The sequence below is a fragment of the Pararge aegeria genome, chromosome 13, assembly GCF_905163445.1.
Source record: "Pararge aegeria chromosome 13, ilParAegt1.1, whole genome shotgun sequence".
Taxonomy (NCBI): Eukaryota; Metazoa; Arthropoda; class Insecta; order Lepidoptera; family Nymphalidae; genus Pararge; species Pararge aegeria.
In genome coordinates, this window is record NC_053192.1 from 17259819 (window position 1) to 17286792 (window position 26974).

The 26974-nt window shown below is 37.9% G+C and overlaps 4 protein-coding genes across 4 annotated transcripts in view; 1 reads left to right on the top strand and 3 right to left on the bottom strand.

Annotated features, from left to right (window-relative positions):
* The window catches only part of LOC120628974 (cationic amino acid transporter 2-like), a 38413-nt gene extending 13910 nt beyond the window's left edge, over nucleotides 1-24503 (top strand). The window contains exons 11-14 of the mRNA XM_039897681.1: nucleotides 593-741; nucleotides 1856-2022; nucleotides 2592-2700; nucleotides 23840-24503. Of these exons, the coding sequence (XP_039753615.1) occupies nucleotides 593-741; nucleotides 1856-2022; nucleotides 2592-2700; nucleotides 23840-23979 (565 nt within the window). The 3' untranslated portion in view covers nucleotides 23980-24503. The remainder of the gene's footprint in view (nucleotides 1-592; nucleotides 742-1855; nucleotides 2023-2591; nucleotides 2701-23839) is intronic.
* On the bottom strand, nucleotides 3931-5911 carry LOC120628978 (lipase 1-like). Its single transcript, XM_039897684.1, has one exon. It carries the CDS (start codon nucleotides 5868-5870, stop codon nucleotides 4668-4670), a length of 1203 nt encoding a protein of 400 aa, XP_039753618.1. The 5' UTR covers nucleotides 5871-5911; the 3' UTR covers nucleotides 3931-4667.
* LOC120628975 (lipase 1-like) lies at nucleotides 9220-10990 on the bottom strand. Its single transcript, XM_039897682.1, has one exon. The coding sequence runs from the start codon at nucleotides 10937-10939 to the stop codon at nucleotides 9713-9715; it is 1227 nt and encodes a 408-aa protein (XP_039753616.1). The 5' UTR covers nucleotides 10940-10990; the 3' UTR covers nucleotides 9220-9712.
* LOC120628976 (lipase 1-like) lies at nucleotides 13109-14574 on the bottom strand. Its single transcript, XM_039897683.1, has one exon. It carries the CDS (start codon nucleotides 14517-14519, stop codon nucleotides 13311-13313), a length of 1209 nt encoding a protein of 402 aa, XP_039753617.1. The 5' UTR covers nucleotides 14520-14574; the 3' UTR covers nucleotides 13109-13310.
* Nucleotides 24504-26974: the final 2471 nt, after the last annotated feature.

Genomic DNA, 26974 nt, shown 5'->3' on the forward strand with positions numbered 1-26974 from the left:
TAAGCACGTTTCAATTTTGAAACGTCAAGTCTGTCTGTTTGTAGTGATTCTACCACCGGTTCGGAAGGCAGATTCTACCGAGAGAAAGCCGGCAAGAAACTCAGCAGTTGCTCTTTTCCAACATCAACAATTTACATTTTGCATTTTAACATTCATTTTTCTATCATGTGAGAGCTGAAAGCGGAGCCGGATGCTTCCAAGCAACCTTGTCTTTGAAAAATTGTATAGTAACCTCGCTGTAATAAATGTGTTATAACAAATTCTTTAAACTTGTGCATTGGCAGGTCCAAAATCACCTTAGGAATCATATTATAAAAGCGTATACTCAATCCCACAAATGATCCCTGTACCTTACGCAGACGATATGCAGATGACACTAATTTATGACCATTTCTTGTAAGTCGACTGTTTATGTCCACTTTTTGTTTACAAAGACTAATATGTTGTCTTAACAAAAACAAAAAAAAAATGGTTGAAAAATGGTAACATAAGATCATCATGGATTCTGCGACGTTCCCTCTACTCCTCTCCATCTATCTACCCCTGTCGATCGGAATCAATGTCGGAAGTAGTAATATAAGATCCGTTGCAGGTACGAGCGCAGCCAGTCGGTGCACCGCGCCGCCGAGCCGCTCAACCTGTCGGTGCGGAGCGCGCTGCGACAGCTGCTCAACTCCGAAGGGCACGCCACGCCCACTCGGCTCAGCTCCTCGCTGGTGGGCGTGCTTGTCACTTTGTACGGTGAGTCATTCGGTTTAGGCGAAGCTTTAACACGGATAAAACACACAAAAAGTGAAACGAGCGAGCAGAAGTTTCGGATAAACAAGGCCTTGCGATTGAGATCTTGTGAGCAAATGGCTGGCAGTGGTATCAATTGTGTTCTACACAAATGTGAATTTAGTTCTATAATTTGTGTACAATAGAATCGACACATGGTATTAAAATAACCTATATTATATATTTTTATTTCCGTTAGGCAGTGGCGTGCACTGAGTTTCTTACCAGAGTATGCATACAGTAGAAAAATTGCATAAAACGGCTAAAATTCTCCTCCTATACGAGTTATATATCAATATAGGCAGTGCTTTTGTGCATTGAGTGCACTCCACTGCCGTTAGGTATAGTTCAAAATATTTTTTGGGAGCTATATCAAACCGCTCTTTGACCCGTTTATGAACGCGGGGTCAAAACAAATTGGAACAAATAGACACCTGTGCGGAGCGGTCACTTAACGACAGCGCGGTCAATCAACCCAGTCAACGCTCAAATTTGGATTAACTAACCGGCTACTAGATTGCGTTTTCTAATACCATTCGCGTGATGTGAAACCGGTTAAAGCAAACTTTTATTCGTAAACCCATCGTGTGGATCGTGTGGAGCTGTTATAACCTAGGTTAGGACTTCGGCTTCACTTAACCCGGGTTTGAACCCTAACACGCACTTCTGAGGAAACCTGCATGTCTGAGAGTTCTCCATAATGTTCTCAAAGACAAACATTGGGCCAGCTCGGTGAAATACGGCCTCATCCCCTTCTCTTGTGCGAGCTGACCTCATTGATGATACTCACATTGCAGCTTTGCACGATGTTAAGGTTACCTTGGGGCCGTTATATTAAATCCATACCCGTACTCAGTGCAGCATCAAACGCTAAATCGCTTTGTGACACGTCTTTGTAGGTAGAGCTGTGAAACTATTCACGGCCGAAGCGTTTCAGCAGATCAGGCCAGTCTTAAGAGAATAATTAAAAATCCTCAAATTTCGCCTACTAACCTCACACTGAAAAGACCACTTAACGCCCTGTGCTTAAAGGAAGGTTGAAGTTTGTGTGAAGAAAAAGTTTTTTTTATGTCTCCAGGGGTGTGGTGCCTGGTGATGATGAACAGCGTCCACCAGCACGGCGACGCGATCCTAGCAGGGGAGGCGGGCCCCGTTGCCGTCTTCGCCATCGGCACCGCCCTGGTGGTCTTTACCCTCTACGCCATTTCCAGGCAACCCGTCTCCGAGAAGAAGCTCGCTTTCTCCGTAAGTTCTAATACATACTATATTAATATTCTCTTCAATATATGTATACAACGTGTTTAGAGGTACATTCTTTATTGTCTCTGAGTCTTAGCTGTGAAAACAAAACGCTAAAAGTTTTTGAGTAAACCATAGTTCTTACTGAAAGAAATAAGATACAGCCCTAACAGCACATGCAAAAGTATAATCAAGTGTCTCCTGTCACTTTATTAAGTACGCGTAGAGGTTTAAAACAAAGCTCTAATAAAAATAAGCAGGAAGCGTGTTTGTTCTAATCCATTATAACCTTCCACTCTTTATTTTGTACACGGCTATCGAACATACTTGTTTGTAGGTTTATAATAATGTAGGTTTATTACTACCAAACTAACATAGAAAACAATGAGATTTAAGTATTATAAATATGTAACACCTATTATTTAATTATAGTTCTGTATGTTTCCACAAAATAAAGAAAGAAATGAATTACGCTCATGTCTCATGTATGAATCAGGCTAATCTGCCAGGGGTGTAGCAGTTGTATTAAACTCATAACCGTTATCGGTTTGATAAAATATGTGTGTGCACGCCAGGTGCCGCTGGTGCCGTGGCTGCCGGGGCTCAGCATCCTCATCAACGTGTACCTGATGCTGAACCTTGACTACATGACGTGGCTGCGCTTCGCCGTCTGGATCGCGGCCGGTGCGTATACTACCACTTTCTACCATCGTCATATACATTATCATGACCTTCATTTCAACAGATAGACATTTTTTAAGAAGACTTCCACAGACCTCTACTTCTGGACATAGTCTTTTATGGGGACTTTCACAGACCTTCTCTTCTCCTCCAGTCTTTTATGAGGACTTCCTGCGAATCGCTTGATGACGTCTGTCCAACTAGTGGGCGGTATACCAACATTCCTGTTACCTATCTTAGAACATATTGATTAGTAAGATAAATAGAAGATAATACTGCGTCCTCTCTTGGGGGAGAAGCGACTTTTGTGTAACTTTTGTTTCACTCAGAAAGAGTGTAAGGAGGCACTATTTGTCACTATAAACATGTTAATTTTATATGTATATGTATGTGTATTTATGCATATAAATTTAATACATATTATATTTATATAAATATTTATATATATTATATTATTACAGTTATTATTTTATTTGTGTATATAATATATATTTTATATAGAATTGCGATTTCCCGTCTCTCATTGCCTTATTCCAATAGTTAAGGTAGCCTGGAAGAGATCACTTTTAGTGATAAGGCCGCCTTTTGTATATAATTTATGTTAATGTAAGTGTTCCTGTGTGTGTTTCCTTTATTATGCAATAAAGTTGTAGAAATAAAATAAACTAAGTAAAGAGTTTCTGAGATTTGAGATTCAAGAGAATTATTGCAATTTATCTTAAAAAATACGCAGTGACAACCGAAAAATTTGCTGTGTTTACATGCAAGGCCAGCGATTACGATAGACTTCACCCACCCTTAGGGGGTAACTTTTGTGTAATTTATTATTTCTTGAGATCAATAATTCTAGAGGTATTTCTCTCGTGCAAGTTAACGTAAAAAATATGCAGTAAATATCGCAATATCAGCTGGGTTACCATTTTATACTACGCACGCAATATTCTTCGGTTTCACTTTATCAATTTGTGTAATTTTATCTTGAGATCAATAATTCTGAGAAGTATTTTCCTAGAATTGAAGTTGTCGTAAAAAATACGCAGTGACAACCGTAAAATCAGCTTTGTTTACATTTAATGCCACGATTTACTATGAGCGAGCGTGTGAGGTACACGTTCATAAGCTCTCGTACACAATTATTGTAAATGTGTTTTAAGACACTACACATAAGGTTGTAATTTTTTTTAGGTTACTTTTAATTGAGAACAAAAATTATTTAAAATTATAATAAGTATATCACCATAACCATTCCTCTAAATCGTTTATTCTCTGGAGGCGTCATATTTTTATATAAGCTTACGTTTTATACAACGTGTAAATAAAAACCTTTAGGGGTGCATTATGTACTGTCTCTGAAAATCAGAAAACCTGATAGTTTTTGAGTAAACCTGCTATGGTTTTTACTGAAAGAAATCAGATACAGCCTCATCACATGCAAAATTAAAATCATGTGAACCCTGTCAGTTTATTAAGTAAGCGTTGCGTAGCGTAGGTACTATGCGCGTGACGGTCGTTTATCTTCAATAGGGTTGTCATAAGTAAACTCTTTAAATCTTTTGTAATCGTTTGTATGGAGAAATAAATATGGTTCGGTTGATTTAAAATTTTAACAGGGTGATTCCTTATGCAATATTCTTATGCATCATTCAATATTATTTCTTAATTCTGTTAAACGTTGTATAAACTGTGAACTTATTGTGGGACATCTCTAGGGACTCATCTGTTTTCATTCAATTTTAAACTTCCTATTTGTCTTAATTTAGGAGCTATGTGGACCTATCAGATTAACAAACTAAAAAAATGCAATTACAAAGTGCAAGTAAGTCGTCGAGGACTCCGGACTTCAGTTGACACGATTGAATAGTTAAGACACTCTGCACTCACGCAATACTATTGTCAATTCTCTTAACATTATATTGCCTGTGTGCGATTTGTATTGAAGGATTGTGTATGGTGTTGCAAAAGAGTCTAAATTAGTTAAACTTCTCTAATACTTCCAAAATGTAAGGAAACAAATATGCCTTCATATGAGCCCCCCAAACGTAGTCCAAGTGATTCATTATCCTCCTTTTAATGATCGTGTACCTGACGACGTTAGGCAATTGCTGCAACAGGTTTTCCACATCCGGTATCCTGGACAGCTTGTCGTTTCTCGCAGCTATAAAGACAATTGGCATAGTCACAGACGTCAAATTATAGTCCGGAGGTGTCTTCGAATTGTATTCAAGCAAGTTCCTGTCTGGACCGTAGTCAAAGTTAGAAAATCTTCCTCGAAGCCCAAGTTGGAAAAAATGGTAGAAATTCTTCGTCGTCGTTCCAGCGGGGTTGTGCTCGACTATGACATTGAAAAAAAGAGGTAGGAGCTCCTGAGTGTCGAATCCAACAAAAGGAAACAGTACACCAAGAAGGCACACTGCATATCCGATAGATGGTCGACTGCAAAACAATTTCGTTGCTTTACCAATAGGCGTAACGTTTCCAAATATTTCGTGCACTCCGCTTGACATCGCGAGTTCGTATAACTGCGGTGATATTTGGATCAACCAACTAAGAGGTGGCGGTGCATTGTTAAAGAAGCACACTGGCGCTAGTGCTGTCATAACGTTTACCTTTGCATTGTATTCTGGCCTAGTTGATCCTAATATGTAAAATATTGTATTACCCTGGGAATGACCGATCGCGTTCAGTTTCTTCGATCCAGTTTTCCATAGAATCGTGTCGATTATAGCGGGGAGGTCGTAAAATCCGTGTTCGTGGAAACTGTAGTCCCAAAAAGAAGTGTCTATGTCAGGGTTAAGTTTGACATGTCTTCGCGAGTATCTGTTTCCTCTGATGTTTCCGAACCATAAGTCATAACCCTCGCATGCTAGGGTTACCCCGAGGGATGTGTTTCCTCTTATCAGCCAAGTGTCACTGGTGTCCATTAATCCATGCATCAGAAGTGTAGGCAGCCCTCGTTCACCTGGTATGCGGAAAAGGCCAAGTAGATATCCATCTTCGGTCTGAACATCGTACTTTTCGGTTTGGTACCCATAGTTTCTTGCAAGTTCCGGAAAATTTAAGGGTCCATCTACGCTTCTTTGTAACAGTGAATTTAGTTCGTCGGCTATGTTTTCTCGCGCCAATACATGTGTTTTGCTTGAAATAATCAATATAAGGATTAAAACTATATTCATTGTAACTGAATTGAACTTTTTACATGTTCTACGACTTTAATATGTCGCTATAATTACTTAGTTTATTTAATCGACAACTCGTGGTCACGCAAGTGTCGTTAAACTACTTAATGATACTTTTCAAATATTTTTACTTTAGCTCTGTGTTTTTGAAATCATTTGTCAAAAAAAAAATTACTAACGCCAAAAACTCTATACTCGCATTATAAAACTAGTCAGCGAGATTTTCTACATACGTCTACCTATTCGTTAATTGCGATTAGTTTGAAATCTAGAAAGCGTCATCTAGTTATATGAATAAAAGTGTGAATATGGTTTACTGTACAGTGTATATGAACAATAATAGAAAGAATATAATAATAGAAAACACATAATTTTTTAGCTATCCCAAATGTAAAAATACCTTAATGTTTCAATAAATATTTCTTTTACATCTTGTATTTTCTCGATTATTGAAGTGAAAAGTTGTATGTATTACGCCAATTGGAATGCCTCACTAGACTCAGGATTCTAATTTACCTCATTCTTCCTAGCTCGAATCGTTCACTAGCTCGGGATTTAAACTAGGCAATCACAACAAAAACATACTTTGCCATCTTGTTGAACAAATAACTATTGTTTATTAAATTGTATCCTCCTGTGCCAACCCTTTTTTTTTTTTGTCGTGGTGGAAAAGCTTTATGGCTACCTCTGTCCTTTTGGGCAGGACAGAGGTTATGTGGGACTCGTTTACCCGAACTAAAAACCACCACGGCATGTCCCTCTCGTTGGATTTATTGGACGTCCGGGGAACCCGTTGTACACTTCCCAGACGTCTACCAACAACCCCAGCTGATTGCCAGGGCTACTAAGCAAAGGAGGAGGTGATCAGGACAGCTTGACCCCCCCTCAGACAGCAGGGAGACTCGTATAGGGACGGGTAGCTAGCCCAATAACTACCCGCCGCCTCCCAGGGCAACCAGACGTGCGGCATATTCCCGCCGTCTCCTTCCCCCCCGTCTACGCCGGAGCGGATGTGCGTTTACAGCTTCTTCACGCGTCCGCTCCGCGGTCCTGTGCCAACCCTACCAAAATATGGGATTTGGTTTCACATAGTACTTATAAGGTGCCTTCTTGGAATTTATCTCATTTTGAAGGTTTTATAATTACAATATAGCCATTACCAAAAACATTAAAACTAGTTCGCCGGATTTAAGAGTTAAATGCAAATGAATTTCGTGAATTAAGGTTATTTTAGACACATGCGATTATTGTACCTACCTATTGATGGTACTGTTCACAATATATTAGAACTACTAATCTATTTCATTAAATTATTTTTAAACCGTCGAAGTTAAAGCTTGGCCATTTGAGAGGTATTTAAAAAAATAAAAAGTAAATTTTGATACCAATTTGAATGAGGCACCAAACGAAACCGTGTTCCGGCATTCTCCTTTTGCTCGCTTCTTAGAAGCTCTGTGCCGTTTCTCCTCTGTGGTAGCGTCCTCTGTACTACTGCGATTACCAACCCGTGTGCCCAGCGTGGTTATTATGAGCAAATTCTCTCGTTCTTGACCGTTGATGAAACAGGAACCTCTGTGGACTGTTATAGGCTATTTATGTTGCAAGGCTAAAGTAGTTAGTATCTCCGTACTTGTTCTACAACTATATCCTCGGATCAGTATTTTAGAAAAATATCTGTACAAAAATGTCATGAAGAGATACGCAATGCCAACCATAACATCAGCTGTGTTTACAAGTACAATTTAACAAATTAAGGTTTGTCAATTTTTTTTTATATTACTTTTTATTTTAAAGGAATAATATACTTAGAAATTATAATAATTACTTTAAATCGATTATTAGTGGTACTGAATGGGTGGTCTCTTTGCCCCCTCTCCCGCTATCCTTCTTTCAAATCGTCTTGTTATCTCATAAACTATAGACTATACTAAAGACTATAATATACTATACACGTCATGCATAAAAAATCTCCGGGAACGTTATCTTGGGAGTTTGCCAGGATAAATATTATTCTATGTCCATCTCCAGGATTAAAGCTATATTTGTCCCTTTTCCCTTTGTATCAAGATCGGTGCTGTGATCTGGGTGGCGGGAACAAACAAACAGATACATTTTATGGTATTAGTAGGTATGGACACTTTGATGTTCGTTTATTTGATGGACAATTCGTGATCACGGGACACGAAAGTATCGTTAAACTATATGTCATTCGAGGATTTTTTTTAAATATCTTTATTAATAAACTAGCGGTCCCTCGCGACTTCGTCCGCTTATGAGTCATCCATAAAAGATAGCTATACAACTATATTTGACGGCCGATTGGCGCAGTTTGCAGCGACCCTGCTTTCTGAGTCCAAGGCCGTGGGTTCGATTCCCACAACTGGAAAATGTTTGAGTGATGAGCATGAATCTTTTTCAGTGTCTGGGTGTTTATATGTATATTCTAAGTATTTATGTATATTATATATAAAAAATATTCATCAGTCATCTTAGTACCCATAACACAAGTTACGCTTAAATTGGGGCCAGATGGCGATGTGTGTATTGTCGTAGCATATTTATTTATTTATTTATTTATTTATATAGCTATATCCGCAACAGCGGACTGTTTTTAGAATTTTAAAGAGAAACAATTCCGTCATACACTACATACTTCCCTCGTTTTAGCGTAACGTATACCGCGTAAGTGATATATGATCACTTAAAAAGGATATTTTTTACGGTGTTTGCACCATTTCTCATCGATGATCGCAGTCTAGACGTGGTAGCTAATGGTCGTAGCGTGATGTTGGGTAGCCTTAAGCAGATAAATAGACAAAAAAACCACTTTGGTTTTTTGAAATTAGCGCGTTCAACCAAACAATCTCCAAAGCTTTATATTCGGTCCTTATTGATGAAATTGGCGTTTTGTCGTACTGGCCTCTTTGATCTTAAATATCTCTTCTTTGGTTAGGAATTCCAACGTTTAACTATACTTTTGGGTTTATTTATTGAAGACCACCAATTAATATTTTATAGCTAATATATTGGGAACCTGACACTTTCACATCATTTTGTTTTGATGAGCTATTTATTAATACAGACCTTATGCGCGGCCACTATTTTACAAAAAAAAAAAGGCCGATTTAGATAGCCAAACACCATATTAAATACTCAAACCCCGTACAATTTTTAATGGAAACTATTCGAAGTTATCTTAAATAATATAATACTAATATACCGAACTAAAAAAAACACCCTAGAGTCCTCGAATATATCAGTGTGCACACTTAAATAATTCATTCATAAGTACTTATTTTAATAATTGGTTAATTTCAATATTATTAAAATTTATTAAATACAATAGGTATTGATTTCAACCACTCGTTTTGTAGACGGTTGAAATTGCTTTATCATTGACCCAATTGGATTTTTTCGTTAGGTGTCGTAAAAGTTCACCCACTTTACTTTAGATGGCGTTAGTAAATTTTGTACCATTTTGTAAGTATGGAAGGTGAAGTATGGATGAACTCGAGGTCGTGTCTATTTGATTTCGTTTTGAAGTCGTAATGTATGATAATGGTAAATAATTTAATCTGTTACTTGATGGGTATGGATCCGCGCGTAACAGCTACTGGTAGGTATATCATTGAACACTTTCGATGACGATGTTCCATTTTATTGAAGATACACCATGTATTTTAAATTTCTTCCTAAAATAGCATATGAAAATATTTAACACAGATTTACTTGTAGCCAGACATAAATATTATAATCATCTAAAATAGTTTACTTTAGAGCTTTAGGTACTACTACTACTACTGCAACAATTTCAAAACGTTCATTTTCCAGTTTTATACTTAAAGTTGCGTAGTCATGTTGGTAAGATTATGATGGTTATTTTGCAATACACTATATATGTAGGGAAACAAGTAATCTTGCATGTTTAGACCCCACACATAGTTTACATGGTTCATCAACGGTCGAGGATTCTCCAGATAATATACCACATTCGGCAACTGCCGTCTCAAATGTAACACATCAGGAATTGAAGATAAACGATCATTTCTTGCGGACAATAGAGCCACTCGCATAGTCACTTGATCCAATTGATATTCTGGAGGATCCGAGGAGTTATACACTTTCATATTAACATCACTTCCGTAATGGTATGGTGCGAAAGCCTTCCTATACCCCACCTGCAGATAATGCAAGATGCTCAAATAGGAACCTCCTGATGGATAATGGGCAGCAGCAACAAAAAAAAAATTAGGATCCAATTCAGCCGGATCGTAGCCCAGTAAGGGGAATATTATTCCATACACACAGCCCAGATAACCAGTAATGGGGGTGGTACAAAACGTGTGAATCAAAGTACTGGCTGTACTGTTGTCGCCGAATACTTCACTCGAACCATCTTCCCTGTCCAATTGACTGAGCAGCGGTGACAATTGTATCAATATTGATGCAGGTGCTGGAGCATTGTGCACGAACGCCATCGGAGCGAGTGCTACCAGCACATTGACCTTGGAGTTGTACTCTTTCTTTTCGGAACCGAGCACGAAGAACATCGTGGTACCTTGGGAATGGCCGATGGCTGTTAAATTATCTGCGCCGGTTTCGTTCAGAATTGTGTCAATGATAGCTGGGAGGTCATAATATCCCATCTCGTGGAAGCTGAACTGCCAGAACGCGGGGTCTGTGTCCGGGTTGAGGTGTTTATGAAGTCGGGAATATCTATTTCCTCTGCTGTTGCCTAGCCATACATCACATCCGTTGTTAGCGAGCGTGATTGCCAGAGAGTTCTGCCCTCTGAGCAACCAGCTATCGGAGGAATCCTGGAGACCGTGCATAAGTAGTACTGGGATGCGGCCCTTGCCTGGGAGCCGGTAAATGCCGAGGACGTATCCATCCTCAGTGGTCACATCGTATCGCGTAGCCGGATGCCCATATTTGTTGGCGAGTTCAATCGTGGTCAGTGTTGCGTCTTCTGGTAAAATAACTGGTGCATTGGACGCTGATGTGTAACTAATTTGTTGAACGATTATTTCTACCACTGTTAAATAGAACACCGTTGTTGTGATCATTATAAGAATGCCAAGAAAACTGCGATTTGTCCATCTGTACGGAATTTATTGTAATAAACTCTGTAGCTATTCTTGTTATTTATTAATTGCTTTGCTATTGGCATAATAATAAAAGTAATTACCATTTAAATGACGTTAGTTATCATGTTGCGTATCAATAAATGGTTCGCGTAAGTAAAGGTGTTGAAGAATCTCTCATGTTGATTAGTTTGACCTTGTCAACGACCTTGATTACAACTATGCCGTTCGTTATCATGAGAATGTTATAGTTGTGTTGAGAAGATGTAAATAGTTATTAGAATTGTATCTAGGTGTGTAATGATCTGAAGAGTTTTTCTGTTTGGAAGAACGCGCTTAGCTAAGGGACTGGACATAGTTTTGCGTAGACATTGCATACTTTTTTAAGCCGGGGCATCGAAACTTTTTGTATGGGAATCTGAAAAACCTAAATATAACGCGGACGAAGTCGCGGTCAGTTCAGGGGTAAAAGAATACCGTAAACGTCGCGGGCAACAACTAATTTTATACATAGATTTCGCGACTAACACTCCGTACTTATAACTCCTATATACGCCATTAACCTAATTAGAACGACTTCCGAAAGGTAACCACAGATTCGTTCTGACTTGCTTATTTTTGTTCATAAACAAAACGTATACATTCGAAGGCTTTTAATTAAAGATAATTAAAGATTCTATAAGCGGTTGTTGAGGCCTATTCTAACGTTTAGGGACATCCACCAATCAGCACTAGGCCAGCGTGGTGGACTACGACCTTAACCCCTTCTCATTGTGAGAGGAGACCCGTGCGCTGTAGTGGGCCGGTAATGGGTTTTTTTTTATAAATAAATATACTATGACAATACACACGTCGCCGCCATCCAGCCCCAAAGTAAGCGTAGCTTGTGTTATGGGTATTAAGATATCTGATGAATATTTTTATGATTTTTATAATAACAATAAATATTTATAATATACAGATGAACACCCAAACACTGAAAAACATTCAAGTCCATCACACAAATATTTTTCCAGTTGTGGGTATAGAACCCACGACCTTGGACGCAGAAAGCAGGGTCGCCCACTGCGCCAACCGGCTGTCAAAATGATATCCTATTACAGTCTGCTGGACAAAAAGTCTCACCCAACGGGAGGATTTGCCTGTAATCACGTATTGTAGATCGTAGTAGTAACACCGACTCGTTTGACACCCGCGGTAAGAGAAGGGGTGATGACAACTGTATTCTGATCTACCAACACTACCCGACACAACTCGGTTTAAGTACAGATCGAAGTAACCGGTTTAGTTCCAACCCCAGTAGTATTACACTTGATGAATGTAATCAAATGCTATTTAGCGATAAGGCCCCCAAATTGTACGTTCTACCTTATTGTGCTGTTGTATTTGTATCTCTGTAAATTTTATCTGTGGTGTACAATAAAAGTGTATTCATTCATTCATTCATTCATTCATTCATTCAAATGTATAATATACTCCCAAGGATTCTTAGATAGTACACAACATAAGGTAATTTTCCCATCAATACGACTGGTAAAGAAGAGAAACCTTATTTCCGGCGGCATACCGCGCTACTGGCATAGTGACTTGACCCAATTTGTATAATGAAGGTTCCGAAATGGAAAATCTTTTCAAAGTCGCGCTTCAATAGTCTCAGGGCGCAATTCTAGGTACCATTTGCAAGAAGTGCGAGATGCCTTAGGGCAATCTTTTTTTCTGTTCCACTACAAGTTAGCCCTTGGTTGTAAGTGATGATGCAGTCTAATATGGTAGGCTAACCTGTTAGAGAATTTTGGTAATCATACCCCTAATCGGTTTATATGCGACTTCGCACCGGAACACCAAATCGCTTAGCGGCACGTCAGGGTGGTAACTAGCCACGGCCAAAGCTTCCAGACCAGACCAGAGAAAATTCAAAAATTATAAATTCCCAAATTGCCCTGCCGGTTATGGATTTTAATTTAAAAACTAAAAGTATATTTAAAAAAAAATGTGTTCATATTCAAATGGCTGCGTAATAATATAAATATAATAAACTTATCTTTTATTAATTATGTACTTCTTCCATGCGTTAATAATACTTATCTTTATTTCAGGCAAATACAAATAATAAAATCGGTTGGAAAATAACACAATATAAATTACTTGACTTGTGATAACAAATTAAAATTTTTTACATGCTCAAAATAAAATATGTAACTTTACAAGTTGAAAATCTGATCTCAGTTAAATCTAATAACTCCTAATATCGCCTCGGCTGTGAAATGCAATATATAACCATATTGATACGTAATCCAATATTTTAATAAAGATCTTCTATGAACTTCGACGGTATTACAAAACTTTACATATTTTATGGATAGATATCATACCATTCTAACGTACTATAGATATAACGAAACAAATAATCCTTCATATTTTTACCCCATACACTGTCACCATGATTGAACTGCAGGCGAGGGTTGACGAGGTATTCTACATAGTTCGGCAGGTGGTCTTTGAGCAAATCTACGTCTTCTAATGTCGACAATGGATCATTTCGTCCACCTAATAAAGCAATCGGCATGGTAACATTGCTCAGTTCATATAAAGGTGGGATTGTTGAATTGTACTTGATAACATTACCCTTGATTCCATAGTCGTAACGTGCGAATCTCTTGCTCATACCTATTTGTCCGAAGTGCTCGTAGTTCATCCAAGAGGTGCCTGCGGGGAGGTGGTGGATTAACACCTCATAGAACTCGTACTCCAATTCAGTGGGATCGAACCCAATTAATGGGAAGATGAACAAACGGGAGCATACCGCGTAACCAATTATTGGCTGTGAACAAATTTTTCTGATAAATTTATTCTCGGGACCGTCGTACCTTAGAAGGTCATAGATACCCATTCTTCTGGCAATTTTGGCAAGTTTTGGTGCTAACTTTAAGTATGTAGACACAGGTGGTGAAGTATTGTGCATGAAGCATATAGGCGAAAGCGCTATCAACAGATTGATCTTGGCATTGTATTCTGGGCGAGTTGAACCGAGGATGTAGAATATGGTATTCCCTTGAGAATGTCCGATTGCTGTCAAGCTTTGTGCACCCGTTCGAAGCAGCACTTCGTCAATAATTGCGGGTAGATCATAATAGCCGAGCTCGTGGATGCTGTACATCCAATATTCGGGATTTTTTTGTGGGTCCAACGAAATGTGGCTGCTCGAATACCTGTTGCCCCTTGTGTTGCCAAGCCACACGTCGTAGCCATTATCTGCTAAGCTGATGCCGAGAGAATCCTTTCCTCTCAATATCCAAGTGTCTGATGAATCTAAGAATCCGTGCATCAGCAGTATTGGTTTCCGACCTGTTCCTGGAAGGTGGTATAACTCCAGGATGTATCCATCCTGAGTTTCCACGTGGTATATCTCAGCCGGGTGACCATATTTTCTAGCCAGTCCAGTGAAATTCAACAAAGCGTCTTCCGGATTTATTCCCGTAATAAGCGTTGATGGATTAAAAGTTTGTATAAGATTACATTTTAAGAAGAGTGTTAGAGCGATTATTAAAATGCAATGCCTCATCTTTTCAAACAATCCAATTAAAACAAATTTAGAATTGAAATCTACATTTATGGACGGGACTACCTTTATGTATTTTATGAAGTCACAGTTAATTAAAATGAAATTATTAATGCTCGAAATAATTTGGTGTAGCTCATTTGTAGCCATAAAAGTCAAATGTAACGAATGCACAATTGCAATTTTAGATGGTTTAGTTAGCAATGCAGGATTCTATATCTATACTTATGTTAAAATTAAAACAGTTCGAATTCTGTACATTGAAGATATTTTGAAATTTAATTTGAAGGGCACTCTATAAACGACAGTTTCGTTAAGCCAAAATTGTATTGTGTCTGTCCGTCTGTCTGTATCTTGGCCGCGCATCACGTCTACTGAATAGATTCAAATGATACTTGGCATGACTTTAGTTCATGCTACGAGGATGCGAGGAGAAGGAGAAGAAGAAGAAACACTTTATTGCACGTATAACATACAGGAAAAAAACAGAAAGGAGTACACACTAAACAAAGTAGACATGCAAAGGTGTCCTTAAGTAGATATGCAAGCAATCTCTTATAGGCAACCTTTGTAGACAGGACTTTAAGCAAGAGAACGAGATAGTGCCAAGAGTAATATATACATAAATACGAAAAATGTATAGATACAAATACATAATTTAAATAAATATACGTAATGTATAAATATAATATATACATAATATATATAAATATACATAATATATAGAAGTAGATTTTAATAAATAATTTACAAACAGTTCCCTTAGGAGAGGGGATGAAAGTTTTTTAACTCTACATAATAATTTCGTCAAAAGCGAGCCGATTTTATTCATTCTTTTTGCACTGGATAGGTTGCACGATCAGTTCAGTTTTGTCTTAATTTCGTGTAGATCTAAAAGTGAAAACTATACTTTTTCTTCCCTTTAATTAATAACTATGCTAAAATCGATAAATAATCGATTGGCTATCACGGGACACTCGGCGGAACTGATAGTGATAAGGAAATAACCAAAAGTATATGTTTCATCTTGTTATTTTAATACTTATAATAATAACAGAATATAAATACAAAAGAAGAACCTCTGGCGGTATAAAATAGTGTCATACCGTTCTTCCATGACTGCGTGTGAGTCTTTTTAATTTCCAAGGTGCACAAATAAATGCTTCACATCACAACTTTAAATTTGGGTGTATTGTCTTAGAACTCGGAATATATCAGGAAAAAGATAATCTGTCATGTGTTTTCCCAAGAGGTCGTCCATGTGATTAAACAAAACGCGCCGATTAACTATGTAATCTACCACATTCGGCAGCTGGTTCCTCAGTATGGCCACGTCCGCAATCGTTGATAAACGATCGTTCCTCCCAACGAACAGTGCAAACGGCATAGTAGCCAGAGTCAGATTGTACACCGGTGGTTTAGAAGAATTATAGACTGCAAGATTTTAAGAATATCCATAATCGAATTGTGAAAAATCACGCCTTGTCAGCTGTGAAAAGTGCATGAGGTCCATCCAAGAAGAGCCCGTTGGAAAGTGATAAACGAGCACGTCTAGAAAAGATTCCTCGATCTCCATCGGGTCGTATCCGAATAGAGGGAAAAGGATAAAATTCAAACACAATTCAGGTCCGATCACGGGATACGTACAAAAAGCTCTAAACAACCTTGTGAATGTGCTGTTGAAACCAAAAACTTCTGTGACTCGTATATCAAGGGAATTGAATATTTGATCGAGCACTGGTGCGGCTTTTATAAGTGTTGAAATAGGAGGCTTAGTGTTGCGCAGGTAACATATCGGCGCCAGCGATATCATCACATTTACCTTGGAGTTGTACTCCGGTCTTGTAGCACCGAGGATGTAGAACATGAGGTTGCCTCTGGAATGCCCAATAGCAGATAGACTCGTTGATTGTGTTTCGTTTAGAATTCTGTCTATTATCGCAGGTAAGTCGTAATATCCCATTTGGTGAAAGCTAAAATTCCAATACGTTGTGTCGTTGTATGGATCCAAAGCGACATGGCGTCGGGAGTATCTGTTCCCTCTTGAGTTCGCAAACCAGACGTCATAGCCGGCATTTGCGAGTGTGATTCCTAAAGAGGTTTCTCATCTGAGCAGCCATGAATCAAATGTGTCTGCTAGGCCGTGTACAAGAAGCACAGGAGATCTTCGTCTCCCAGGTATATGGAATAGAGTGAGAATGTACCCATCGTCCGTGGTGACTTCGTGTCGCACTGGTAGATAGCCATTCCTGCTAGCTAGACCAATGAAGTCCATATTTGCGTTTTCTGGTGGAACTTTTAATGGAAGAAGTGATTGTGCATTTTTAAAACAATTTTGGATTACTCCAACAAGAGTTAATCTTACATAAAAGTTTGCTAATTTGGCCATTTGACGACTTAAAAATGTTCGAAGATATTGATTCAGAGTTAACAATCTTGTCAGTTTTTAAAATGTGTTGCTTTTTATACTTGTAAAATAAATGACATTTTCATTATTTCTTTTAATTTGATGTCGATTATTTTTGATCGATAACCTACTCCATATTATTGAGTGCATAATATTTTAGAAAATATTTAGAACTATTGATAATCGGTTCTTTATTATCCATTACATAATCACTTCGACATCATTCATCTATTCATATAAATTATATATTCATCAGAAAATGTGTCTGACTGTGCGCGGTTATCTCACAAACTACCGTGAAAGATTTTATTCAGTTTACAAATTTAAATAAGTCAAGACTTTCTTTGGAATTAAAACTTTGATGTTTAAATACAAACCTTTCATCAATGGATAGCCTGATTCTGCAGTAAAGATATGTAGGTTTGACGCGCTTATATCGCATTGGTTTAACGTGAATTATTATAAAATTAACAAATGTGTGAAGCTTGCCCACTATAAACAAATTAAAATAATAATATGAATATAATTATAACAGGGAAAATAGTAAAAGTTGAGAATTCTACAGGTTTTAATGAGTGACCTTGGGATTGTGAACTTTAGTGGGGCGCTCATATGGCCGTGAGGACACTCGCAGGTAAACGTAGATTGCGTGCACTTTAGATAACAAAAAAATAACCTTTAATTTATACACTACTAGCGACCCGCCTCGGCTTCTCAAGGGTACAATGTAGATACTAATGCGGCTCAGTTTGTAGATTAAAGTAAACTATCGACAAATCTTTTATCCGATGTTCCAAGGAAACCCACCGTTTTCTGGGATAAAAACATCTAAATGTTAACCGTGAGAGATCTACAAATATACTTAATTTAAATTTGTTTAGTAGTTTCCCATGCGATGCTTGAACGGATAGACATACAGGCAGGAAAAAATAGATTGTTGTATATATCGATATTGTAGCTCCACCCGGTTATAATATTTTTCGCGCACAATTGTACTATATTATATATGTCTCTATATATATACTACGTGTACCGGAATAACGAAATACTGTTGAAGGGCGCATACATTATATTTCATAAGGAATCACCCTATAAAAATATTAAATCGAAAAAGCATATTTATTTTTCCGTACAAAAGAATTCAAAACATTCTGGGTGTTTGCATATGATAACCCTGTTGAAGATAAATGTCCGACACGTGCATAGTGCACGCTACGCGACGCGTACCTAATAAAGTGACAGGAGTCACTTGATTTTACTTTTGCATGCGATGTTAGGGCTGTATCTGATTTCTTTCACTAAAACTATGGCAATGGTTTACTCAAAAACTATTAGCGTTTTGGTTCATAAATAATGTACGACTAAAGCCTGCGAAGTATTATTTCGGTTTTCATTAACACGTTGTATATGTCTATATACCTCTCTCTCCCCATGTAATCATATGTGTATAATATCTCTCGTATAGCTGAAAAATCTCCCTGGAGGTTGACTACCGTAACCGAAATTGTTCAGGGAAACTGTTATTATATTCTTAACGGTAAAAAAAATCTTTTGTGATTACATATTAAAAGTTAAACTTTGTTGTACTGTTTTAAAACTCGAAATATATCGGGGAACAGATAATCTATCATATGTTTACCCCAGACGTCGTCTGCATGATTGAATAAAGCGCGCCGATTAACGATGTATTCCACAACATTGGGCAGCTGGTTCCTCAGTATGGCCACGTCCGCGATCGTTGATAAACGGTCATTCCTTCCAACGAAAAGTGCAAAAGGCATCGTAGCCAGCGTCAGATTGTACACTGGTGGTTTAGGGGTGTTATAGACTAAGAGATTTTGAGAAGTTCCATAATCGAATTGCGAAAAATCCTGCCTGTTCAGCTGTGAAAAGTGCATGAGGTCCATCCAAGAAGAGCCCGCTGGAAAGTGATAAACGAGCACGTTTACAAAAGAGTGCTCGATCTCCATCGGGTCGTACCCGAATAGAGGGAAAATAATAAAATTCAAACACAATTCAGGCCCGATCACAGGATACGTACAAAAAGCTCTAAACAACTTTGTGAATGTGCTGTTGAAACCCAAAACTTCTGTGACTTGTATATCAAGTGCATTGAATATTTGATCGAGCACTGGCGCGGCTTTTATAAGTGTCGAAATAGGAGGCTTAGTGTTGCGCAGGTAACATATAGGTGCCAGCGATATCATCACATTTACCTTGGAGTTGTACTCTGGTCTTGTAGCACCCAGGATGTAGAATATTAGATTGCCTCTGGAATGCCCGATAGTAGATAGACTTGCTGATTGTGTTTCGTTTAGAATTCTGTCTATAATCGCAGGTAAGTCGTAGTATCCCATTTGGTGAAAGCTAAAATTCCAATACGTTGAGTCTTTGTCTGGATCCAGAGCGACATGGCGTCGGGAGTATCTGTTCCCTCTTGAGTTCGCAAACCAGACGTCATAGCCGTCTTTTGCTAGTGTGATTCCTAAAGAGGTTTCTCCTCTGAGCAGCCATGAATCAGATGTGTCTGCTAGGCCGTGTACAAGAAGCACAGGAGATCTTCGTCTCCCAGGTATATGGAATAGAGTGAGGATGTACCCATCGTCCGTGGTGACTTCGTGTCGCACTGGTTGATAGCCATTCCTGCTAGCTAGACCAATGAAGTCCATATTTGCGTTTTCTGGTGGAACTGTTAATGGAAGAAGTGATTGTGCATTATTGAAACAATTTTGGAATACTACAAAAAGAGTTAATCTTAAGTAAAAGTTTGTTAATATGGCCATTTGTCGACTTAAAAATGTTCGAAGATATTGATGCAGAATAAACGATCTTGTCAGTTATTAAAATGTGTTGCTTTTTATACTTGTAAGGTAAATGACATTTTAATTATTTCTATTAATTAGATATTTTTGATCGATAACCTACTCCATATTGTTGAGTGCATAATATATTAGAAAATATTTGGTATAACTTATAATCGGTTCTTTATTACCGATTACATAATCACTTCGACATCATTCATCATTTCATATAAAACAATATTCATCTCAAAATGTGTCTGACCGTGCGCGTTTATCTCACAAACTACCGCGAAAGATTTAATTCAAGTTTTCAAATTTAAATTCGTCAAGGCTTTCCTTGGAAGTAAAAACATGGATGTTGCCTAATTCTGTAGAAAAGATGTGTTAGCTTTTGACGATATTAATGTATCGCATAGGTATACCGTTAACTATTATATAATTAACAAATGCGTGAAGCTTGCCCACTATAAACAAATTAAAATAATGAGATGAACATGATTAAAAAGGGGATTAGTAAAAGTTGAGGTTTTAAATAGTGACCTTGAGATTGTGAACTTTAGTGGGGCGCTCATATGGCCGTGAGGACACTAGCAGGTAAACGAAGATTAACGTTTAATACACTACTAGCGACCCGCCTCGGCTTTTCAAGGGTACAATGTAGATACTAATGAAGCGCATTTTCAAACATAATTTATTCAATTATAATTTTTTCTGTCGCTCGTTCGAAACCCGGTAATATACTTAGCCGAATCGGTATAGAAATACACACATATATATGCATTGAAAATATAACCAACCAGTCAGGGTATTCCCTGACTGGTTGGTTATATTTTTCATCATAGCAAACTCTGTAAAAATGTTTACCGCCCACGGCCCAACGAAGTGGAAACGCGAAAGCTATTACATATATAAAAATCATTAGACTCTCAAAAACCGGAAATTGACCATTAAAAAACAGCTGAAAACATTAATTGTCACTTCAGTATATTCTCAATAGAGGGCGTCATAAATTTTATATGAGAGGTGACTCTCGTATAGGAGAGGGCCATCATGCCCTTATTAATTAAATTCAAGAAAGTCATTTTAACTAGTATTATAAAAACTTATGACTGTTTAAAAAAAAATATCTTATTTTCTCAACTCCCTAAACCGTTAAGCTATAGTATTTGCATCAATATTTTTTTGAAAAATGATGTCGGAACCTGGTCAGTCTGTTCAAGACCCTTGAATACTCGATTCAAAGTCATTTTCCGAAATAAATAACACTGTTATTTATTTCGGAAACTGGTTATTATAAAACATTGGTAAACTAATTAGCGATATATAACCGCAATCAGTTTTAAATAATATTTTTCTTAATCAAACTGCTAATATTATTTATTCCAACTGCGGCGGTATGAAAAATAACTTAGGATAAAAAAAAATAAACAAAAAAAGGATAGAAAAGTTTGACTTTAAATCAAACTAGTTTTAGATAATCTGTGGATGTATCTTCCACTAAAGCTTGATTTATTATTTAGGTTGTCCCGCACCCAGTGTTTTGACTCGTATGGTGTAGCCTTAAGACAAGATCTGTTAGCTCGCAATTGAGGAGTCGTTTTCAATTATTTAACTCTGTTTCGTCAAAGTAAGATGGACCTAATGTTTCTTGCTTTAGATTCGTAAATCCTGTACTTCTGATTTTTGTTTTACAAAAGTTCTGTCAAAAGCCCGAGCTTAAGAATTGTAGACAATATTTGAGCTTCAAAACAAAGCACATAAGATCCACTTTACTCCGTTGTTCACGTATTTCTATAGTCGAAGTAAGAAGAAGTTGGGAAGTATTATTTCGGTTTTCATTTACACGTTGTATATGTCTATATATATATATCCCAGTTTAATTTTATGTGTATAATATATTTCGCATAGCTGAAAAATCTCTGGAGGTTGACCACCGTGACAAAAATCCTTCAGGGAAACGGTTTATTATGTTCTTAACGGAAAAATAATTCTATTGTGATTAAATATTGAAAGTTAAACTTTGTTGTATTGTCTTAAAACTCGAAATATATCGGGGAACAGATAATCTATCATATGTTTTCCCCAGACGTCATCTGCGTGATTGAACAAAGCGCGCCGATTGACGATATATTCCACAACATTAGGCAGCTGGTTCTTCAGTATGGCCACGTCCGCGATCGTTGATAAATGGTCGTTCCTTCCAACTAACAGTGCAAAGGGCATCGTAGCCAGCGTCAGATTGTACACTGGCGGTTTATGGGAGTTATAGATTACCAGATTTTGAGAATATCCATAATCAAATTGCGAAAAATCACGCCTGTTCAGCTGTGAAAAGTGCAAGAGGTCCATCCAAGACGAGCCCGCTGGAAAGTGATAAACGAGCACGTTTAGAAAAGAGTACTCGATCTCCATCGGGTCGTATCCGAATAGTGGGAAAATAATAAAATTCAAACACAATCCAGGCCCGATCACGGGATACGTACAAAAAGCTCTAAACAACTTTGTGAATGTACTGTTGAAACCCAAAACTTCCGTGACTTGTATATCAAGGGAATGGAATAATTGATCGAGCACTGGTGCGGCTTTTATAAGTGTCGAAATAGGAGGCTTAGTGTTGCGCAGGTAACATATCGGCGCCAGCGATATCATTACATTTACCTTGGAGTTGTACTCCGGTCTTGTAGCACCGAGGATGTAGAACATTAGATTGCCTCTGGAATGCCCAATAGCAGATAGACTCGCTGATTGTGTTTCGTTTAGAATTCTGTCTATAATCGCAGGTAAGTCGTAGTATCCCATTTGGTGAAAGCTAAAATTCCAATACGTTGAGTCGTTGTCTGGATCCAGAGCGACATGGCCTTGGGAGTATCGGTTCCCTCTTGAGTTCGCAAACCAGACGTCATAGCCGTCATTTGCTAGAGTGATTCCTAGGGAGGTTTCTCCTCTAAGCAGCCATGAATCTGAGGTGTCTCCTAAGCCGTGTACAAGTAGCACAGGAGATCTGCTTTTCCCAGGTATATGGAATAGGGTCAGGATATACCCATCTTCTGTGGTGACTTCGTGTTTTAATGGTTGATAGCCATATTTATGGGCTAGGCCGAGGAAGTCTAGTTTTCCGTTTTCCGGTGGTCCTTTCAATGGATTAAATAATAGTGCATCATTAAAAGGACTTCGGAATATTTCAGCTAGAGCTAAGCTTAAGGAAAAGTTTGTTAATATAGACATTTGCTCCAAAACTTATGATTAACAATAAACAGATATGTCTAAGTTAAACAAATGTTCTTCTTTTTATACTTAAAAAGGGAAACGGGAATGTAACTACTTCTTTTAATTTAAAAATTAACTATTTCATATAATCGAAAATAATCTTAATTGACAGTTGACTATAGCATAAATGCAAACGGTGCTCTGTTTGTTTGTTGACTATGTTGATCTCAACCATTGCACCGATCTGGAAGTTTGGCCCAGAGATAGCATGTTGCAGACATGGGACACTTTTATTCCAGAGAAAACCTGGGTACTGTTTACGCGGGTTTTACAACAAACCTTTGTTGTTCAGTTTACCAGGTCACTTAATCCAACGGTTTCCGAAGGATTTGTTGAAAATAGAAGTAAACGCAGACCAAGTCGCTTCCTTTACGGTAATAATTCAAACGTTGCAATAACGTGCGAAAGTTTATGTCATTGCGTACTTGTCAAAACACATGGAGAAAACTGTGGGTGATCGCTAGCTTATAATCCATTATCATTATGCGAAGCAATTTCCTGTGTAATTTATTTTAAATTAACATTTTATCTTTGTCCCACTGGTAAATGAAATTTTTGGGTGACTTGTCCTTTTTAATAGTTTTTGTTATTGAACCAAGAACGAGGCTGGTCAGTGTCGCTGCGTCAATGGGACGTCAGTTTATTTTGTAGCAAATGTGGACGAAATTGTCGCTCACAAATTGGTACAGTCACCGGAAAAAATGCCCTCTTGAGAAATGTTTGAATGATTTGAATCGTCTTGCCCCCAGAAAATGAAGCCGAAATCCTAACCTAGGCTATCAACGCTTATTATCTCGTGATGCGTTGTCGACAATGCTAGCCAGCTAATGGTTTCTTTTCCGTACCAGGTCTGCTCATCTACGTGACGTACGGCGCGTGGCACAGCTCGGAGCGCCGCAAGCCCCTGGACGCGGTTCAGCTGGCTGAGCTGCACAACGACAGCCAGACGGCGCTGCTGCAGCACAACTTGCAGCACACGATCGGCTGACAGCGCGCCGCGCCCGCTGATGATGAGGGCATTCCAGCGGACAGGGATGTGGTCAGCCCCAGTAGTACTATCGTATCTTTTGTATCCAGTATTTGAGCGCGGTTAGAGCTTACCCGAGACGTGATAGTGGCATTCAAGTTTCGGAATTGGACGCCTTTGATCACCCCAGGGCCTCCAATTTCTATTTTTATACGTGCCTTTACGTTAAATGTAGTTTATAACGAAGAAATTCGATCTGTAAAGAAAACCAATTGAATCCTTATATTAACTGTAATATACACGGCGATTTATTAGGTATAACAGCGGCCTAATAATCCAATTGTAAAAAAAATTAAAACACCCTATACGTGTGGTTGCGCTGGTAACTCAGCGCGGCGGCGATATCTCACTGTCCCAGCCAACTCGCCCTAGTGAAAAATATTAGATTACTTAATGTATTATAAGCAATTCTTTTAACAGTAGTATAGTAGCAAGAACATTATGAATATTGCCGAGGCTATAATTTACATCAGACAAAATAAAGAGGCCGCAAATATAAGTTGATAAATCGCTATGTATAAACATACGTACGTACTTAATAGCTAAATATAATTCCGCTTGGCATTAAATAAACTGGGAGTCCTTTAAATCCGGTGGTAGGGATGAGGGAAAAGGAAAGATGCACCTTAGGCATTTTTAAGTGCGGGCGTGCGAGGGAGATATTTCCACTACGCCACTTCTGTCTTCTGTAAAATTTGATGCTGTTCCTACATAAAATTTTATTTCCTAAATGACAGCGTTATGAAAACACTTCCCTAAGTTTTTTATAACCGAGTATGGGAAGTTTGCTTAACGTTTGCGATTCGTACAAGATACTTAGTGACGTAATTGATCACTAATTGTGTTACTGCATGGTAATAATACAAAATATAACACAAAATAAAACACGCAGGTAAATTTTGGTAAAAACGTTTATAAAGTCGCGTAATGATGAAAATTCATCACTTTTAATGAAAATAAACTAAAGCATAAATTTTATAAAAAAATATAACGCGTAAGTAAAATCACAATTGCTGAGCGAATGTGTTTATGCTTTAAGGTGTTGCGTTGAAAATAATGTTCAAAATTAGTCATAGGAAATTAACATGTATGTGTCAAGCTAAAGTCATACGACGGCGTACAATCCGGCGCAGTGGCGCGCGTACTTACAGCCAATCACAAGTGATAACGAGTAATCTTTACGTCCTCTGAGTCTCAAGAAGTGTATTTTTTTTTTATTATTTCGGAAGGAGAGAATCTGATAACCACCATATTATAATATATGTGATAAACACATCTGATACAAGGGTTGTAACAGCGTCGGAAAGCTCGCTATGAGAAGAGCCCTATAGCCAACACATTAATATATATCAGTTTATCCTATTTATTTATCCACACACCACAATACACTATAATATATATAATACTAGCTTCTGCCCGCGACCTCGTCTACGTGGACTTCAGAACTTGTGGACTTGTTTTTGTTTTATTTATTTATTTATTTATTAGGTTCACCAACAGATTATACACTGAAACAAGCTTAGGAACTACAAAATTGAGAAACATAAAGTTGTAGTGTAAACCCAATTACTGGCAAACCGGTAAAAACACACAAGTGCAGGTTCGCAAGTTTACAATAATATTATTGTTGTAACGAAGGAAACACACACTGTATTTGTTTCTGTTCTGTATTTGTTTTTTGTGTTTCTAAAGCTTCGCTCGTTAACAATTTTTAATCCTACTACAGGAATTCTTAGAGATCGGTGTAGAAAGTACATGTCCTTTTCCATAGCACAGGTGACATGCATACCAAACTTCAAAGCTGTCTGCCCGCGGCTTAGCTCGTAAACATTTTTCGATTTTCCCTCGGGAACTACTTAAGGAATCGTAATAAAAGTTAGCCTATGATCTTTTCATAGCGAAGGCCATGCCAATTTTTTTCCAAATCACACTTTCACATTTAATATTAGTAGGAAGTAGGATAAGGCTCGGCAACATCAGGGTGAAGGGGGCGACGTCGATTTTAGGGTGCCGCCTGCGAGGGCCGTTTCGGTTGGTTGACGTTTCGGACTATGTAAAATATTCATCATTCAAAAACCACTCCACTGTAGTAGTGTTTCTTGAACAGGCAGTTATTTAATTTACTCCATTTAGCAGTCGACAGTAATTATCTATAATGTTCTAAACGTTTACCATGAAATACGGAAATTGGAAAAAGTTTGTGAGCTAGCATCATTCCGCGGGTGTGGAGCGTGTGCGGGGCGTTTTCACTGTTTTTGGACACAATGCACAGCATACCATTGTGGCTGAATGAGGGTTCAGTATGTTTTTAATTTAGCGTGTTCCAAAATGACTCGCAGGACACGCAATATGCTCAAGAGTTGTGATTGGTCGCATGTAGCACGTATCTCGGACGAGTCGATTTGGCTTTTTCGCTTTACCTAATAATTTCCCGCAAGTTAAAACATAGAATCTCTGCTCGTTCCTAAATATTAAACCTAAGTATTAATATAACGCTCTATGTATTTGCACGGAATTTTAACAATAACAGTTATAACGGGCTGTATATTGATTAATGACAATACTGACCTCTGTTCCCTTATGATAAAGTCTTGGGTGCGATTCCCGAAGAAGACTAATTTTTGGAATTCAATATGACAAATTTTGGGCTGTATTCTTCTGCAGCGGAAAAGCTATTTAGCGTTCCAGATGCCGTACCTTTTCTAGGTTACTTCTCCATCAAAGAGCCATCGTCAGTTCCCATAAAGCGAGATGTTATACAAAATATACTTCTTATTGTTAACTCTTCGTGTAAGTTGCGAGTATTTAATGAAACCAAAGTATTCTGTGTATAATTTATCATAGTCATACTTTAGTATTATGTATAAGTACAGTTATATCACTTGTAAAACCGTTTATATGTAACCTTGTTGCTTAAAATTAAGATTTAAAATATGTCAACAAAAATTGAATCATG